Source organism: Lontra canadensis, unplaced genomic scaffold, assembly GCF_010015895.1.
Source record: "Lontra canadensis isolate GAN:19392208 unplaced genomic scaffold, GSC_riverotter_1.0 scaffold12, whole genome shotgun sequence".
Taxonomy (NCBI): Eukaryota; Metazoa; Chordata; class Mammalia; order Carnivora; family Mustelidae; genus Lontra; species Lontra canadensis.
The window spans coordinates 18,541,430-18,559,212 of record NW_022631006.1 but is presented as its reverse complement, the minus strand read 5'-3'; the positions used below and the strand labels follow the sequence as shown (position 1 = coordinate 18,559,212).

General features: G+C 48.0%; 1 protein-coding gene across 2 annotated transcripts in view; it reads right to left on the bottom strand.

The window, feature by feature from the left end:
• The window catches only part of PLA2G4E (phospholipase A2 group IVE), a 58,445-nt gene extending 56,087 nt beyond the window's left edge, over positions 1-2,358 (bottom strand). Inside the window, exon 1 of one of the 2 annotated variants that reach the window (XM_032856754.1) lies at positions 2,250-2,358. In XM_032856754.1, coding sequence (XP_032712645.1) covers positions 2,250-2,270 — 21 coding nt within the window. In that variant the 5' untranslated portion in view covers positions 2,271-2,358. The remainder of the gene's footprint in view (positions 1-2,249) is intronic. The other variant, XM_032856757.1, reaches the window with a different exon arrangement.
• Between the last annotated feature and the right edge of the window lie 15,425 nt (positions 2,359-17,783).

Below are 17,783 nucleotides of genomic sequence, written 5' to 3'. Positions count from 1 at the left end.
ATACACTCCCTAACACTAAACCCCCCCTTGTGGAGCGGTGTTTCTTCTTATCTTGTTCAGATATTTCAGAAGGACTTAGGGAATGACCGACTGACCAGTTTGAGGAATTCCACCGAAGTTTGCAAAAACAAAGCACCTATAAAAACTCTAGAATTTCACCGTAAATCTTAATAAATTCGAGTAAAGGCCCACCATGGAATAGGATTTATCCACTGAGTGACAATTGTGAAATTTAAGGACTGACTTAGAAAATATTTATGACTATAATTTTAGGTTTTCCTCTGGTATAAATATTATAAGCACCACTATGTCAAAGTTATCCAAGAAGAAAAAAGATGAAAAGGGACAGTTACTGTATTAAGGGATTGTGATGGATTTTTCCTTTATTGTTTCCAAAGATTTTCTGAAATGATTTTATACACACACACACACACACACACACACACACACAAATATTAAGATTAAATACAATGTCTTTGTGTAGTTGCCTCTTTCTGAACCATGTCAAGCGTGGGGATGACACAGGCATAAGGGAAGAAAGAATCATAAAATCAATAATGGTCAACATTGCTTTGTGTAGTTGCCTCTTTCTGAACCACGTCAAGCGTGGGGATGACACAGGCATAGGGGAAGAAAGAATCATAAAATTAGTAATGGTCAACATTGCTCCAACTTCATATGCTCCAAGCATCTGCTAAGCACACACTATTTACTCCTCATAATTTTTTCCCCTTAGGTGAAGAAACTCAAGTCTTAAGAGGTTAAGAAGCTGGTCTAAGGTCACAGGGCTGGCAAAGGACAGAGAAAGTTATCAAACCCTAATGTGACTCCACAGCCCATGCCCTCTGCACCTCACCAGTGAGGACAACACTCTTACAAATACTGAACCATTATGTTTTAAAGGCCGGCTGCCTCTAAGTGTGAGTCAGGAGGTTTCTGATACCAGGGGAGGCAGGGGCTGACCTCTCTGTCAGGGCAAGAGCTGAGTGTGTCTCCTCCCACAGCAGCATATTAAGAGCAGGAGTCACCTATCAGACCACAGAGACTTCTGGAAAGGAGATAGAGTCAGGAAGAGGGGAAGAAAGCCTGCTCACTGAGGATGGCAGGGGAGGATTATAGGATGGGTGGGAAAGGTGTGGGGCAGGGAGATTAAGGGAAGCCCTGGAATGGACCCTTGGCCACTCTTCACTTGTGACTCTGACAGAAGTCACTGGGCAGGGGTCCTAGTGATTCTGTAGGGCAGTCATCCTGGTCAAGAGGTAGAGTGGTGTCCTTGGGAGGCTTGGTCACCCCCTGCCCCAGTAGCCCTCACTGCCTATGTTATGGATGCTGGTTAACCACTGCAGCTATGAAATGGGTCCCATGGGGGGCAGGCAAGGGGACCCTATGGTCAAGGCCCAGGATCCACCCACCAACCCTGGAGCCAGACAGAGGGTGAGGCAGGGACAGAGGGGTCCATAGGAAGCCAAGGGACCATGGCCAGTGCTCCCTGTAAGCAAGGCCCAGGCCCACAGAAGGAAGAGGCTCTCCCCTGCAGAGCTCAGCCTGGCACCATTGATGAGACCGTGGCTGCCAGAAGGAAACAGGAACATTGTCTCCTCTCCAACTGCTGGGTGCCTCCCAGAAGCTCACACACGCAGGCAGACTGGGAGTTGGTGGGCAGTGGACCCACTGATAACTACCTAAAGACACTGTTCGATGTTTTTTAGCCCACTAAATTACCAACGGCATTTACTTATTCAAGGTTTTCTCTTCACTGACCAATGGGGAGGGGGGTTCCTGAGGGAGGCCGGTTTAGCACATTCCCCCCAACATTTATGACCCCGCCCTGCCAGTACTATTGCCCCGGTTTGAGTGCCTGCCACGTGCCACACACCCCACGACCTCCACACCCCCTCTCCTCAGTATCAGAGCAATAGAAATGCCCTCCAGCCCAGGTCTCCCGTGGACTAGCTGGGGGACCATAGGCCTCTGAGCCTCAGCCTTCTCAACAAACAGAAATGCTAATCCTTCTGGCCGCAGAGTGTCGGGCACTTAGAATGCCCTCAGGAACAGCTGTCCCCGGGTCAAGGAGGCAGGAAAGGACAGGTGAGGGGGGTGAGGGTGAAGAGATTCCTCTGGGCAGGAAAGGAATGAACAAAACCTCAACCTCTTAACTCCACAGCGATGCAGGTGATCTCGTTCAGGGCCAGCAAAGTGGGGGTAAAATTTACGGGGTAGGAGCCCTGTCCCCAGGAATGCAGACATACCTGAGCACCCCAGAGGGCCATGGGAAGCAGAGGTGGGTGAAGAGGAGCTTTCCGGGTCCCGTGGATGCTCTAACTCACTGACCTTTCTTTCTGACCTGCTGTCTTCTTCAGCCGCTTATAAGCTCTAGAGGGTCATTCCGGGCGCATCCCCCTCTCTGGGCCTCAGGACGGGCTGTGTGGAGCTGGGGTTGGTCGTTCACATTGAGGCGTCTGGACATCCTCAGGAAATGTCAAGGGAGTTTTGCAAAAATGTGGAACAATGCCATTGGACTCCTTGGGAAAATAAATGAGCCTGATGAATTATTAAGGAGGTGAAAGATGTCAGGGCTGAGCTGAAGGAATCCCACGTCTCTGTGAATATTCTAACAATCTGGACCTATTTTGGTGGAGAGAATGTTCGTGTGTTGTGTGAAAGGAAAGCAGGGAGCTAAGATGACGCTTTTGGTCAGGGGAGGCCTGCCTTTCCGAGCTGGATGCAGGCTCAGAGATGGCTGCTCACGGCTCAGCAGCTATTTTTAAACTTGTGAAACCCAGCCTGTCAGTGGGTGGAACAGGGCTGGAGGTGAGGTGACTGAGGCTGTCCTAGCTCCTGAGGGAGGAGAAGCCACTCTCTGGCTCTTAGCTGACACCCCCACATCGCTCCACTGAGCCCCTGAAATAAATACCTGGCATGGTGTTCGGGGCCGACGGAGGGGGCCCCGAGGCCAGAAGAGAATTTAAAAATTCACTCTGTCTCTCATCTGAGCTCTTCCGTTGGTTTAACACATGCTGTGTCTGGCAGCTGAGAGAATGCCTCATAGCTCCGTAACCGCTAACCTAAAGACAAAACCCAAACACTCGGTGCATCCTGTTGATCAGGGTTTGAAAATGTCCATTCGAAGGTGCGTCTTTTAGTCTCTGAGCGTGTGGGCTCTGAGTGACCCGGCATCATCTCTAGTTGGGGACACCCCGTGAGCTCCCGTTTCCAGTCTGTCGTTCCTGAGGCTGTGGTGTTCCAAGCGGAGACTGTGACCTAAGCCACCAGCGAATCAGAAACCCAGCGGCGGCTGGACCCACATCTCACGGACCGGAGGCCTGTGCGGAAGGCGTCGTTTTCCCTGTTTGCCTTTTTCTGTAAGAAGAGTAAGAGTAGGAGAAAGCTGAAGAGTGGCACAGTCTGGCCTCACCTCTCCCTGCCCCAGATATGCCCCTTGGCGGAAGGATTATTTTAAGCTGAAGGCAATTGAAAAGAAGCAGGAGAAAAGCCCTCTGCCCTCCCCCTCTTTGCCTAAAAGTGGGACAAATGTTTACAGATGTGTCTGTCCTCCCCTGGCTGCCAGCAAGGATGGCGGTTAATCAGCGGAGACAACACCTGAACCTCATCACCCCAGAGAAACACCAGTTGAACTCTCCTGACAGACTTGACTAACTAGCCACCCTAGAAATTCAAGGTCCTTTTCCTTTATCTTGTCACTTCTCTAGAAATGCATTGCTCCGGGTGCCTGGGTGGCTCAGTCCGTTAAGTGTCTGCCTTTGGCTCGGCTCATGATCCCAGGGTCCTGGGATCGAGCCCTACATTGGGCTTCTTGCTCAGCAGGGAGCCCGTTTCTTCCTCTACCTGCAGCTCCCTCTGCTTGTGCTCTCTCTCTTAAATGAATAACAAAAAATCTTAAATAAAAATGTATTGCTCCGGGACACCTGGGTGGCTCAGTTGGTTAAGCAGCTGCCTTCGGCTCAGGTCATGATCCCAGCGTCCTGGGATCGAGTCCCGCATCAGGCTCCTTGCTCTGCAGGGAGCCTGCTTCTCCCTCTGCCTCTGCCTGCCATTCTGTCTGCCTGTGCTCGCTCTCTCTCCCTCTCTCTCTGACAAATAAATAAAATTAAAAAAAAAAATGTATTGCTCCTTTGCTAAGGTGCTATGTAATCCAAAACACTGAGCACCCCATTAGTTATTCCTGACCAAGTGTCCCCGTGTTCCCTGACCACACACATGTTAATGTACTTCTGTTGGTGCCTTTCTGTCTTTGGTCCCTCTAATTCACAGGACAGCAGGCAGAGAAACTGAGATGGGTAGAGGAAGAGTTTTTTTTGTTCCCTGCTGTGCTATTTGGAAAACATAGCATGAATGACAGTAATAATAATGATAAAAGCAAGCACACACACACATGCATGCACACACACGTGCACAGGATGCTGCACAAAGGAGGCATTTGGAAGGTGACCTGCAGAGTCGCTGGATCTCTTGTGAACATGGCATTTGGCCATTTACTAAGCAGGGCCATTTATGAGGGAGCTTGTTTCTGGAAATCTTTATTAGAAGCTGATGCCAGCAAATGATTGGGGGAAATGTATATATTTGTAGAGTAAATGGGCAGCGGCCAGAAATGACTATAATATTTTACTTTTTATTTTGCCACAAAGAGAAGAAGCTCGAGGTTGGAAGAAAAAGAAGTTCTGTGGATGAAGATATCTGGTCTACAAGGACACTGGAAGCCAAGCTTCCTCGACGTCTAAGAGAAAGCCATCTGTGTGACCCAAAAGAACTTCTGACTACAGGAGAACTTTCAGAATGCTGGGGGAAACCCGGATTAGATCAGGTACTGGCTGGTGATGATTGAACACGAGTCAATTAAATACCTAACTGTACCTACATATTCTCATTTTCTTTTTCTTCTTTCTTTCTTGCTTCCTTTTTTTTTTTTTTTTTTTTTTTTGAGAGAGAGGGTGGGGTGGGAAGAGGGAGAGAGAGAGAATCTTAAGCAGGGTCCACGTCCAGCTTGGAGCCCAATGTGAAGCTGGATCTGATGACCCTGAGATCACAATGGGAGCCCAAACAAAGAGTTGGCCCTCAACTGACCAAGCCACCCAGGTGCCCCTTGTTCTCATTTCCTTAATCTTACCCTGAAATTTAGAAATTTTAAAATTTTAAATTTTAAAGAAATTTTAATGAAATTTTAAAGATAAAATATAGATATCAGAAGGGGGTAATTTAAAACTTTTTTTGGTCAGTGTTTTTCAGGCTTAGCGAAGGCAAAGGAGGGCCCAGGCTTGGCGATTCAGAGTCCTCTGTCCTGCGCAGTGCATCCTGGAGGGTACCTGGAAGAGGCTGCGATGCCTCACGGAATGGGAGTGGGACCCAGAATGGGTGCTGATTCTAAGCAGCCGACCCGTCAGATCCTGGGTCAAGGCTGAGCCGGTGCTAGTTGGTGGTGGCAGAGCTGGTGGCGCAGCATAGAAGCCAGGACTCCCTGAAAAGTGAGTGGAGAGAGCAGCCTTATCAGAGAGAGGCCTGGATGTGGGGCTGCAGAGAGGGGACCCAGAGCTTCCCTTCCCCTGCCTCCCTTCTTCCTGCCCTCCAAGACCCTCTCCTTGCTTGGTGACTTTCCAGAGTCCCAACTTCAGGGCTGCTCCAAGGCAGAAGCATGGTGACAGGAGAGACGGGGTGAGGGAGGAGATGGGCAATGAGGGAGCAGAAGGCAAGCTGAGGTCGAAGCACAAGCTGACACCCCCCACCTCACCTTCCCACCTCTCCCAGTGGGACATACACGGCATTCCTCTGGCCCTCCTAGTTGCCCTTAGACTAAGGGGAGGGAAAAACAAATGGTAAAATGTTAGAGATCACAGCCCTGAAAGACACGAATGTTCTAATGACTTAGTGATTTACAAGGAAAAAGCATTCTTATCAATAGTATAACATTCAGAAACCCATAACTCAATTTCCTGGTGCCCTAATACCACCCTCCCTTCTATGAGTGATGTGGGTAACCAAGGCAGAAGGAAATGTAAACAAAGTTATGTTCCTTTATGACCTTCAGCCTACTGATGAGGACTTGTGAGAGAGGATCACATTCCTCCAGGAAGCTCCTTACTAGAAGGATAAATAACCTTAATTTGACACAAGCCAGGCCTCCAGTATCCTGAGGTCTTCTTTAGCATATGAAAGTTCTTTTGGATATCTCCCTTTTTCTTTACCTCCCCCAGCTCCCAAGTACATAATCAGCCACTCCTCACAACCCCTGAGCAGCAGCTCTTTCTGCCCACCTCTCACCGGCCACCCCCTCCCGCTCCCCGGCCAGGCCCTGGCCCCATGCTTTAATAAAACCACCTTTTTGCGCCAAAGACGTCTTAGAATTCTTTCTTGGCCAGGGACTCAGGACCTCTCAACATTCCAAAACAACATCTTGCGGAACTGCCCCCCCCACATAGTGCCCTCCTCTCCTGCTCCAAGTATAGAAGTCTTGAGCCTCACCCACCCCAGTCCACACCTGCTTTAGGACTCTGCTTTAGTCCACACCACACTTTAGGACTCTGCTCCAGCTCCCAGAAAGAAATGCCAGACACAGCTCTTCTTCCAGGAGAGAAGAAGATGAAGCCAATTTTGACTACATCTTCCTGGTCTTGGTCATCTGTGTCTGTGTCTCGCTGAGCTCAAACCTCAGGAGCTATACCTCTTGCAAGCATATATCTGCTTCGGTGGGGGTGGGGGTGGGGGTGGGGGTGGGGGTGGGGTGGGGGTGGGGTGTCTGTGAGGTAGGGAGAGGCTGGGACAACAGTCTGCTTTTCAGAGTGCCATTTTGGTCGGGACACTATTAGAAGCAGTTGTGGAGAGGGTGTGAAATCAAGGTAGAGGGCCTTACGTCTTAAACTTCTCTGGAAAGAAGTGGGGAAGTGGTGATTATAGTTAATAATGTTGTATTGCCTATTTGAAACTTGCTAAGACAGTAAATCCCATCCTGTTGCCCAAGAGCATGCGCATGCGCGCCCCGTGCACACTGGTAACCACGTGGGTGATTGATGGGTTAATTAACTTGATTGTGGTAATCAGGTTACAGCGTGTACTTGTATCACATCATCATGTTGTATACCTTTTTTTTTTTTTTAAAGATTTTATTTATTTATTTGAGAGAGAGATTGAGTGGGAGGGGCAGAGGGAGAAGCAGACTCCCTGTGGAGTAGAGCCAGACTCCCCTGCGGAGCAGGGAGTGGGGCAGAGGACTCTGTCCAGAGACTGGGATCAGGGCCTGAGCTAAACGCAGACTGTTAACTGACTGAGCTACACAGGCGCCCGCCTTGTACACCTTTTAATAAGAACATTGAGCAACCTAAATATATTTAAAAATTTTTTAAAGATTTTATTTATTAATTTGACAGAGGTGGGAGGAACACAAGCAGGGGAAGTAGGGGGCGGGGAGAATCAGGCTTCCGGTGGAGCAGGGAGCCCCATGTGGGACTCGATTCCAGGACTCTGGGATCATGACCTGAGCTGAAGGCACCTGCTTAACCAACTGAGCCACCCAGACACCCCAATATATAAAATTTTTATTTGTCAATCACATCTCAATGAAGCTGGAAAAATAGAAGAAAGTCTGAAGGTGACTGGACAGTGTCCCTAGTGTCACACTGGCTGGAACTGCCATCCTCTGTGGTGGCTTCTACTTGAGTCCTGAATCTCCTTCCCCGCAGACCCTCAGGGGCTTAATCCAGTGAACAGCCCGGGAGAAGCCTTCAAGTCTTGCACAAGTCTGTGACAGGCAGTATCTGAATGTGTTTTCCCCTTTAGAAATGAGGAATGTCTCCAGGTTTCCTCTAGCTTAGTCCCCTGCAAAATCCACTTCCTGCATATTACAAATAAAAGGCAAGCAAGTGAACTTCAACCTCAGCCAAAACACAAGCTCTTGCCCTGGGGGGCTTGTGCCCAGAAATCCCTAAGGGCGAGGGCCCGCCCCCTCCCCACCAGTCCTACAGAACGCCCCACTCCCCTGGGCTGCAGGATGCTCGGTCACTCCCTGCAGGATTCTTTTTTTAAAATTTTATTTATTTATTTGACAGAAATAGAGATCACAAGGAGGCAGAGAGGCAGGCAGAGGGGGAAAGGGAAGCAGGCTCCCACTGAGCAGAAAGCCTGAGATGTGGGGCTTGATCCCAGGACCCTGAGATCATGACCTGAGCTGAAGGCAGAGGCTTAACCCACTGAGCCACCCAGGCACCCCTCCCGCCAGCATTCTTGGTGAATGCTGGCGGGGAATGGCTTCAATCAGCATTGTGAGTTCTGAACTTAAATACAGACACAATTAAATATTTATAATGGGTCCCTGCCACTGCCCATGACAGTGCTGGCCTCACTGGACTCATTTCTGCCTGTGTGGTCCTCTCCCTCACTGAGGGAGGGGCTGGGTTTGAGTGTGGTGTGGGTCAGGGGCTTGGTCAACACTGCTGAAAGACGGAGGAGGACTCGAGGAAGGAACACTTGTGGAGAGGGACCGGAATCAACTGAAGCAATTCCTGGTAACAGGGCATCTGGCCCCTCGGTGTGACATTAATATGCATCTGCTTTACCACGTGGAGGAAGTTTTGACTTCGTTCTGTGAAATGTAAGCATTTTAATGAGAAGCATATTCATGTTGATGAATTTTTATCTAGACAATATTTTATGAAAAAAGCCTAAAATTGATAATGGGAGTGGGAAATGGGAATCATAGTAGGGGAGGAGAGGCTGTATATTCCTGTTTCATTCCAGTTGCTGGTAACAGGAATGTGTTTTTTAAATTTAAAATTTATGTAAATTTAAAATTGAAGAGAGAAAGGGAGAAAAGTATTTTCCAGAGCCAGTTCAATGACACCAATTTAATGTCTTGACTGATTTTCAATAGAGTAACAATGAGCTGTTTTCCACTTATTTTTGTTGGGATCAAGTCTTTTCCATGTGATGAGGGAGCAGGAGGCTGGCTGCGGACAAAGCAAAAGCTGGCACCTTGCACCCCCTCTCCACCCGCTCCCCTCGGTAATATGTGTAACATTCCTCAGGCACCCCTGTCCTCCATAAATGAGAAACAAATAGTTAACTTGCAGAGATCACAATCCTGCAAGACAGGAATCTCCCAACTATCTTAATGTTAATGGCTTGCTAAAAGACTAACAGTGGTCTCCCGGCACCTTGTAGGCCCTCTTTAGCATATGAAAACTCCGTTGAGGGCGCCTGGGTGGCTCAGTGGGTTGAGCCTCTGCCTTCGGCTCAGGTCATGATCTCAGGGTTCTGGGGTCGAGCCCCGCATCGGGCTCTCTGCTCAGCAGGGAGCCTGCTTCCCACCCACCCCACCCCCGCCGCCGCCTGCCTCTCTGCCTATTTGTGATCTCTCTCTGTCAAATAAAAAAAGAAAACTCCGTTGAAACCTCCCTTCCCCTCACCTTCCCCCAACCACAGGGTACATAACCTGCCATCCCTCACAACCCGGGGCAGCAGCTCTTCCTGCCCACGGGTCCTGTCCCCGTGCTTTAATCAACCACCATTTTGCACCAAAGATGTCTCAGGAATTCTTTCTTGGTCATCGGCTCCGGACCTCAGCCCACAAACCTCACCTAGGTTCTAGAACTTCATCACATGGATCATGAAATTTTACCTATTATAGTGGAGGGGAGGACAAGGTTTTCTCCTCGTGTTAGGTCCTTGGCTGGAGCTCTGTAACAAAAGACAAATCAACAAGAGAAAAACACAAATTTTAACAGGTTAAAAAAAAAATGTGCAAGGGAACCCTCACAAAGAAAAATGAGGATCAAACACTTAGATATACTGTCAGACAAAGGGTAGTAAATAGTGAAAATGTGGCAAGACAAAGGGGCTTAAGCTAGGGCAGTTAATTCGGGAAAAGTAACTAGCTCATTTAACCAGGTGTGCTGGACAGATTCCTCTCTGCCTCAACGCCTCATCTTGTAAGGACCTATTTTATATTTATATATATATATATTTTTTTTTTTAAAAAGATTTTATTTATTCATTTGACAGACCGAGATCACAAGTAGACAGAGAGGCAGGCAGAGAGAGAGAGGGAAGCAGGCTCCCTGCCGAGCAGAGAGCCCGATGCGGGACTCGATCCCAGGACCCTGAGATCATGACCTGAGCCGAAGGCAGCGGCTTAACCCACTGAGCCACCCAGGTGCCCATATTTTTATATTTTAGCAAGAGGCTTTCATTGAGGTTAAACAAAAACCTTGTTTAACCCTTAAACTGTCCCTGCTCCCCTTCCCCCAGGGGACCTACTTAAAAACAAGTCCTGGAAACCAGCTCCAGGTAACAAAGCCCAGATACAAGGGTGGGTCAAGGCCAGGTGGAAACATCGGTCAGTGGGGGTGCATACTGTCTCCCTAGCTACCAAGGAGTATGGGCCCCCGCCCTTTTGGTGCCAATCCTAATCAAGGTGTAATAGGCTAGTTCAAATGTCTACTAGGGGAAATTGCAATTCACTTGGTCACCTAGCATCATTGTGGAGTTTCCTGTGTGTGTTACAATCTCATTGGCCACCTGTGCATGGCCAGGCCCGACCGCATGGCCTTTGCCCTTAAAAGCTAGTCTGTGAAACAGAGAAGGGTCACCCTCTCTTGTAAGAGAGGACCCATTATTGGGGCATAACAATCTCTGGTGATAAAAATATTTCTTTCCAGGGCGCCTAGGTGGCTCAGCGGGTTAAAGCCTCTGCCTTCGGCTCAGGTGATGAAGTTCTAGAACCTAGGTGAGGTTTGTGGGCTGAGGTCCGGAGCCGATGACCAAGAAAGAATTCTTGAGACATCTTTGGTGCAAAATGGTGGTTATAAAGCACGGGGAGAGGACCCATGGGCAGGAAGAGCTGCAACTGCCCCGGGTTGTGAGAGATGGCAGGTTATGTACTTTGCGGTTGGGGGAAGGTGAAGGGAAGGGAGGTTTCAACGGAGCTTTCATATGCTAAAGAGGGCCTACAAGGTGCGGGGGTACTGGAGGCCTTGCGGCTTGATCAATGTTGTCTTTTGGCAAGCCATTCACATTTCTGCTATCAAGCTCTTTGTTAGTGAGATTTAGGTTCAGAAGAGATTTAACTATATTTACATTCCCCTCTATCTCAGCCTCCTTCAGTTTTGTTTATGGTGGGGAGGGAGACATTAGGGTTTGAGAACTGAGTTATTTGCCTCTGGAAATTTGTGCTATTGATAAGGTAGCTTCTTTGTTTGTAGATCTCTAGGACATTTGTAAAGCAAGGGAGACTCCAGTCAAGCAGGATTGTGATCTCTGCAAGTTAACTATATTTGTTTCTCGTTTATGGCAGTCAGGGGTGCCTGAGGAAATCACTTATGGCAGTCAGGGGTGCTTGAGGAATGCTACACATATTACTGAGGGGGAGCAGATGGAGAGGGGGTGCAAGGTTCCAGCTTTTGCTTTGTCTTAAGCCAGCCTCCTGCTCCCTCATCAAGGTCATGATCCCAGGGTCTTGGGATCGAGCCCCACATCGGGCTCTCTGCTCGGCGGGGAGCCTGCTTCCCCCTCTCTCTCTGCCTACTTGTGATCTCTGTCTGTCAAATAAATAAATAAAATCTTTAAAAAAAAAATGTTTCTGTAAGGACCTATTTAGAAACTGTCCCTTCTCCCCTTCCCCCAGGGGATTTACTTGGAGACAAGTCCCGGAAACCAGCTTCAGGTAACAAAGCCCAGATACGAGGGTGGGTCAGGCCAGGTGGAGACAACCGTTCAGTGGGGGGGTGATGCATACTGTCTCCCTGGTTACCAAGGAGTATGGGCCCCGCCCTTTGGGAGCCTTTTGGGCTCCAATCCCTGTAATAGGCTAGTTCAAATGTCTACTAGGGTAAATTGTAACTCAATTGGTCACCTAGCATCCCTGTGGAATTTCCTGTGTGTTACAATCTCATTGGCCACCTGTGCGTGGCCAGGCCTTTGCCCTTAAAAGCTAGACTGTGAAACAGAGAAGGGTCACCCTCTCTTGTAAGAGGTGCATCCCCGAACGTTCGGTTAGATTTCTGATGCTTGGCGCGAAATAAAGCTTTGCTTGACCTTCGCTTTGTATCAGTCTCGCTCCTTTAATCACGGACCCATTATTGGGGGCATAACAGTTTCTTTCCTCCTGGTATTGGGAGGGCATCTTCCACTTGGGAGGTTTACCTCCAGCTTTCAGAAGAGAAAGATCTGGTATCCATCTTGCACCAGCTGTTTTTTGTTTTTTGGTTTTTTTTTTTAAGTGCCTTTTACTCAAAACATGCCAGAGCACTGGGCGCCTGGGTCGCTCAGTTGTTAAGCATCTGCCTTCTGCTCAGGTCAGGATCCCAGGGTCGTGGGATTGAGCCCTGTGTCCGGCTCCCTGCTCAGTGGAAAGCCTGCTTCTCCCTCTCCCACTCCCCTAGCTTGTGTTCTTCTCTCGCTGTCAAATAAATAAAATCTTAAAAAAAAAAAAAAAAAAAAGAACCAGCTTTAAGGGTGTGCACTTAGCATTATGCTCTCCCCCTAACCTCTTCCACACACACTGAGGAGTTCTTCATGAAGAGCAGGAAATGGGACAGGGTTTGGCTTGAGTTAAAATTTCCCTCATTCTAGGGGCCCAGAATGCAGACAGAGTTGGAAAGGAAGGTAGCTCAGGGCCGGCATGTGCCTGAAGCTATCTATGGTCTAGGAAACCTTTTGGAACCACCACCCTGGCTCCCAGGCCTTGCAGCCAGTGGCTATGGGCCGGTGCCCACGGCAGCAGCTGAGGAACCGAGAGTGGGTCCTGAACCAGGAAAATGGCGGACCAGCCCAAACCACGTGCCCCAGGGGAGGGGAGTGGAGTGTGTGTGTGTGCGGGCACGCGTGCCGAGAAGCCCCCTCCGCTTCATTTCCCGAGAGCGAGCACAGGGGCACGTCAGAGAGCAGCTGTCAGTGGGGTCCACAGTCAGCTGGCCCAGACCACCCAGCAGTGGGCAAAGAGGACAACCCCAGAGTAGCCGGAACATCTGTAGTTCACCTTTGCGGCCCTGGGCTGAGCATGGGGTCGGAAGCAGGCCCATGCTGGGGTTGCTCGTGCTACAACAGTGACACCATGTGGCACTGAGAGCAAAAACAGCTGAGAATCTTGGCGGAAGGGAGGTTGTCCTGTTTCCTCAAGATTTTAAGGGCCACGATCCACCATCTTTGGACTAGCAAGCGTCCCTGGAGGTTTTGTGGTGATCACTGATGGAAGAAATCCAGGGAGGAAAAACATTTATTTGTTTTTTTTTAAGTATGCTCCAAGCTGGGACTTGAACTCACAACCCTGAGATCATGAGTCAGATGCTTAATACACTAAACCACACAGATACCCCTGTGTGGTACATTTCGAAGCTGGACTAGGTAGAAGCTTGAAGTCAACTACATTGATAATTAAAAACAATTTAACCTCAATTTGAACGCCAAGCTAGGGGAATGATTATATGCTGTTACCTCAGGCACTAATCATCACCCCCTTGTGTAGCTAAAGATCATATCAAACACCAACGTCAAGTTATGGAAACTTCCTGACATCCAGAAGAGCTCTCATCCCCTTCCCAGAGGAGATGGACTCATGAATGCTCATACTTTCTCCAGAAGAGAGGGCTCCTCCCCTTCCTGTTGCCTACTCCAGTAAATGTTCTGTCATCCACCCAATTGCTCAATGGATTAGTCAGGACTGTTTCAGTTGTAGGTATTAGGAGCAAGCTTAAGGATCAAGAGTAATTTATTGCCTCATCTAGCTGGGAGAGACACGGGGTTAGTTCAAAGAATTGAGAAATGAACATCTTGGGAAGTCGAGGAAGGAGGGAATGTGGGATTTGAAGCAATAAAACTCTGTCTGGCTCCTGTGTCCTCTTCCTCTGCTTCTCTTTGCCCTTGACCTCATTTTCTCCTAATGTGGACAGTCCCCTTCCACCTGTGGGGGATATAGTCACTGGCAGCCCAAATTTAGCAAGCTCCACATCAAGGGGGAAGTTTGTTTGTTTGTTTGTTTTTTAACTGGGTACCCTTATCCCAGAGAAGGGCTCTGATCAGCTTGCTTGAGTTCAGTCTCAGTACCTGGGCTAATCTGCAGTGTCAACAAGATGACACACTGTGTGATAGGCCAGCTCTGGCTACACCCTCTCGCATGAGGCCACTAGGCCCGGGTTGTTGACAGAGAAGAGTGATGGGAACCCTTGTTAGGGGAGCACAAATCAAAAAGTAGTAGAGTCCACTATACAGATGTCGATATCCCTAGCATTTTCAAATAAACTCTCAAGTGAAGATTTATGTACCTACAAAAAAGGGCATGAATCCGAAGAGTGTGGTTCAATGCATTTTCACTGTTGAGCACACCTACAGAATTAGCACCCTGATCAAGAAACAGAACATTATCAGCATCCCAGAAACCCTCCTTATGCACTGCTCTCCTGAACACCCGAGGTCAACAGTAAGCATATCTAATATTTCAATTCATTTCATCTATTTTGGAACTTTATAAAAATGCAATCATTCAGGGGCACCTGGGTGGCTCAGTGGGTTAAAGCCTCTGCCTTTGGCTTGGGTCATGGTCTCGGGGTCCTGGGATCACGCCCCACATTTGTCTCTCTGCTCAGCAGGGAGCCTGCTTCCCCTCTCTCTCTGCCTGCCTCTCTGCCTACTTGTGATCTCTCTCTCTGTTGAATAAATAAAATCTTAAAAAAAAAAAAAAAAGCAATCATTCAGTATTCTTCATTTATGCCTGGCTTCTTACACTCAACGTTATGTTGATGAAATCCAACCAGATTGTTGTGTGTAGGTGCACGGTGTTCATTTGGTTGCATGACTACACCAAGATTCATTTATCCATTTTATTGCTGATGGACATCCTAGCCATAAAGAGAGAGATTCCAAGTCCTATGTGATGGAGATAGTAGTTCAATGAGAAGCTTTTTGCAGTCCTCTGAATTATGTACTTCCTTGAATATATATGCACATGCTGGTTAGTAATTAATATTTAAGGTTGCTGCCTGGGTTTTAAAGCATGTTTTGTGGAATGGTTTACAGTGACGGGCATGTGCTATGGATTTGCAATCCACTGAGCCCTGCCTTTTTTTTTTTTTTTTTTTTTTTGGTCATTTGGCAACAAAGCCCCCTGGTGGCGGCTGCCTAAACTGCAACCATGCCTCCTGGAAGTTAATTGCCTGTTTTTCAAACCAAGCATTGTATTAAGTATCACAACCCAGGATGTAACTTTTACTTGAGCCAAGTAAGTATCACTTATGTGAATAAAACTGCTCCGTCTTAATCTCACAAACAGGATACAGGTCCATCTTTAAAATTATGATAACATGTTAAGAATAACAACTCTCATTTATTAGTACCTGTGTGCCGATGTTATGGCAACTTCTTCACGTACGGTGTTCTATGTAATCCTTAAGCAAGGCTGTGAAGTGGTTACTGCTGTCTGCTTTTAGAGATGAGAAAACAGACTAACAAGTTCAATAAGCATCTCAAGGTACACAGACCAGGATTTGGACTCCAGCTCTCCCATGGTCCTGTTTTCTAACACCTTCTAGTGAGGTGCCTCACTATTCAAGTTTACACTCCAGGTTCATTGCCTCTAGACCAGACCCCTCCCCAGGATGGCTGGAGAAGAGCTTGTGCTCCCTTCTGTGGCTCTCTGCTGGGAGGCAAATGCTTCTAGCTCCTCTTCCTATATCTCCCTCTGCCCATGAGGAGGTGACAGGCATGCCTGCTTTCCCTTGTCCATTTACACAAGGGGGACACAATTTTCTCATTAGTAGAAGCCTGAGACATTGGGACGCCGGGGTGGCTCAGTCGGTTAAATGTCTGTCTTTGACTCAGGTCATGATCCCAGGGTCCTAGGATCGAGCTCCATGTCATCTTTGGGCTCCTTGCTCAGTGGGGAGCCTGCTTCTCCCCATGCCTGCTCTGCCTGCCCCTCCCCCCTGCTTGTGCGCACTCTCTCTCTCTCTCTGACAAATAAATAAATAAAATCTTTAAAAATAGAAAAAAGAAGAAGCTCGAGAAACTGCCTGGGTCTTGTACTAGGGAATGGATTAAAACACGAAAGGTCAAGAGTCATGTGGGGTTTTCTCCATCTCCCTGCATCCGTAGGATGTCAGGGCCTATTCTCTGCCCTTGCTTACTGCTCATGACAAGGTGCTAGGACAACCAATCTTTCCTGGTATGCCCGGACTTGCTGTGTTCTTGCACTGATGTTCCCAAGTCCCAGGAACTCCCTTAGTCCTGAGCAAGTTGACTTCCCCTCTCAATCCTGGGCAGTTAGGACCCAAGTCGTGCCATGGATTCAGCAGCTCCAGAGCCTGTGGGAGGATAGACATTCTTTAAGCCTCCTGGCTTGTGACAGGTCACTACCCGACCTCTGCACTGGAAGTGAGAACCATCAGGGGCCTTGTCCTGCCTCCAAAGATGGGCTTTAGTGGCACGTGGGTTCTGCAGGTGGCCTGGGTTTGGACCTGGGCTCCATCTCTCACTGGCTCCGTGGCCATGGGCAAGTGATTTCATGACCTCCAGCCTCACAGCCTAACTTACAGCACAGCACCTACCTCATCGGGCTAGCGTGAGAATTAAATAAGAAAATGTGAAGAGTTGGGCTCACAGGTCATGCTCAATAAATGGTAGCCATTGCTGGTCCCCTTGGTTGTTGCATCAGTTGTGAGAACAGCAAGCTGCGATGGTATCCCAGGTAGTGAGCCTAGTTCTTTTATTATTTTTATTATGGGATGTTTCATAATACCAAAGAATAGATATCCTACACATTCACATGTAGGACGTCAAAAGTAATCAGGATGCCTGGGTGGCTCAGTCGGTTAAGCATCTGCCTTTGGCTCAGGTCATGATCCCAGGGTCTTGGGATCAAGTCCTGCATCGGGCTCTTTGCTTAGCGGGGAGCCTGCTTCTCCCTCTGCCTGCCATTCCCCCTGCTTGTGCTCTCTCTCTCTATCTCACTGTCTGACAAATAAATAAATAAAATCTTAAAAAAAAAAACCCACACATATATCTAAGTACTCACCACCCCTACCCAATTCCGGCTCCCCCCACCCCCACCTGGCTGGAGACACAAAATATTGCCGATGAAGCTGCTGGTGCGCCCCTCAGTGATCATAACTTCCCTGCAAGGGTAACAACTAATCTGAATTTGTGTTTATCATTTTCCTGACTTCAGTTATATGTTTACTACATACATGTATGACTCTAAATAAGATATTGTTAAGTTTTGGATATTTGGGTACTAATCCAAATGCAACTACACTTTCTGGTTTCACTCTATGTTTTGTTTTTGGGGATTCATCCAGATCACTGTGCAAAGTTCATTTTTCATTAAGGTTCATAGTTCATCAAAGTTCATAGTTCATTATTTGCCCTTATTGTATAGTGTTCTGCTGTCTGAGAATACTAATTTATTTCTCTTTTCCCTTATTGATGGACATTTGGATTTAGCTTTTGGGGAATGTGACTAGTGCTGCCAGAGCCTCGTACATGTCTCCTGGGACACACATGCTCAAGTGGCTCCAGGGTATAAACCTGATCCTAAAATTCTTTGTTGATTGCCCAGAGGCAAAGGCCTACTTTTTCTTCACCTCAAGGTTCTGAGCCCAACATTCTCCTCTCCATTAAACTCTTGTTTCTTACACATTAGTTAGGATTCACGATGTGGGCCACAAAAATGCCAACTCAGGTGAGATTAAGCCAAAAAATAGGGGAAGAGGAGAGGAACGTATTAGAATGAATGATTGAACAGTCAGGAGGGTGACTGATTTAAACTTGGACTTGACACTGTTGACACA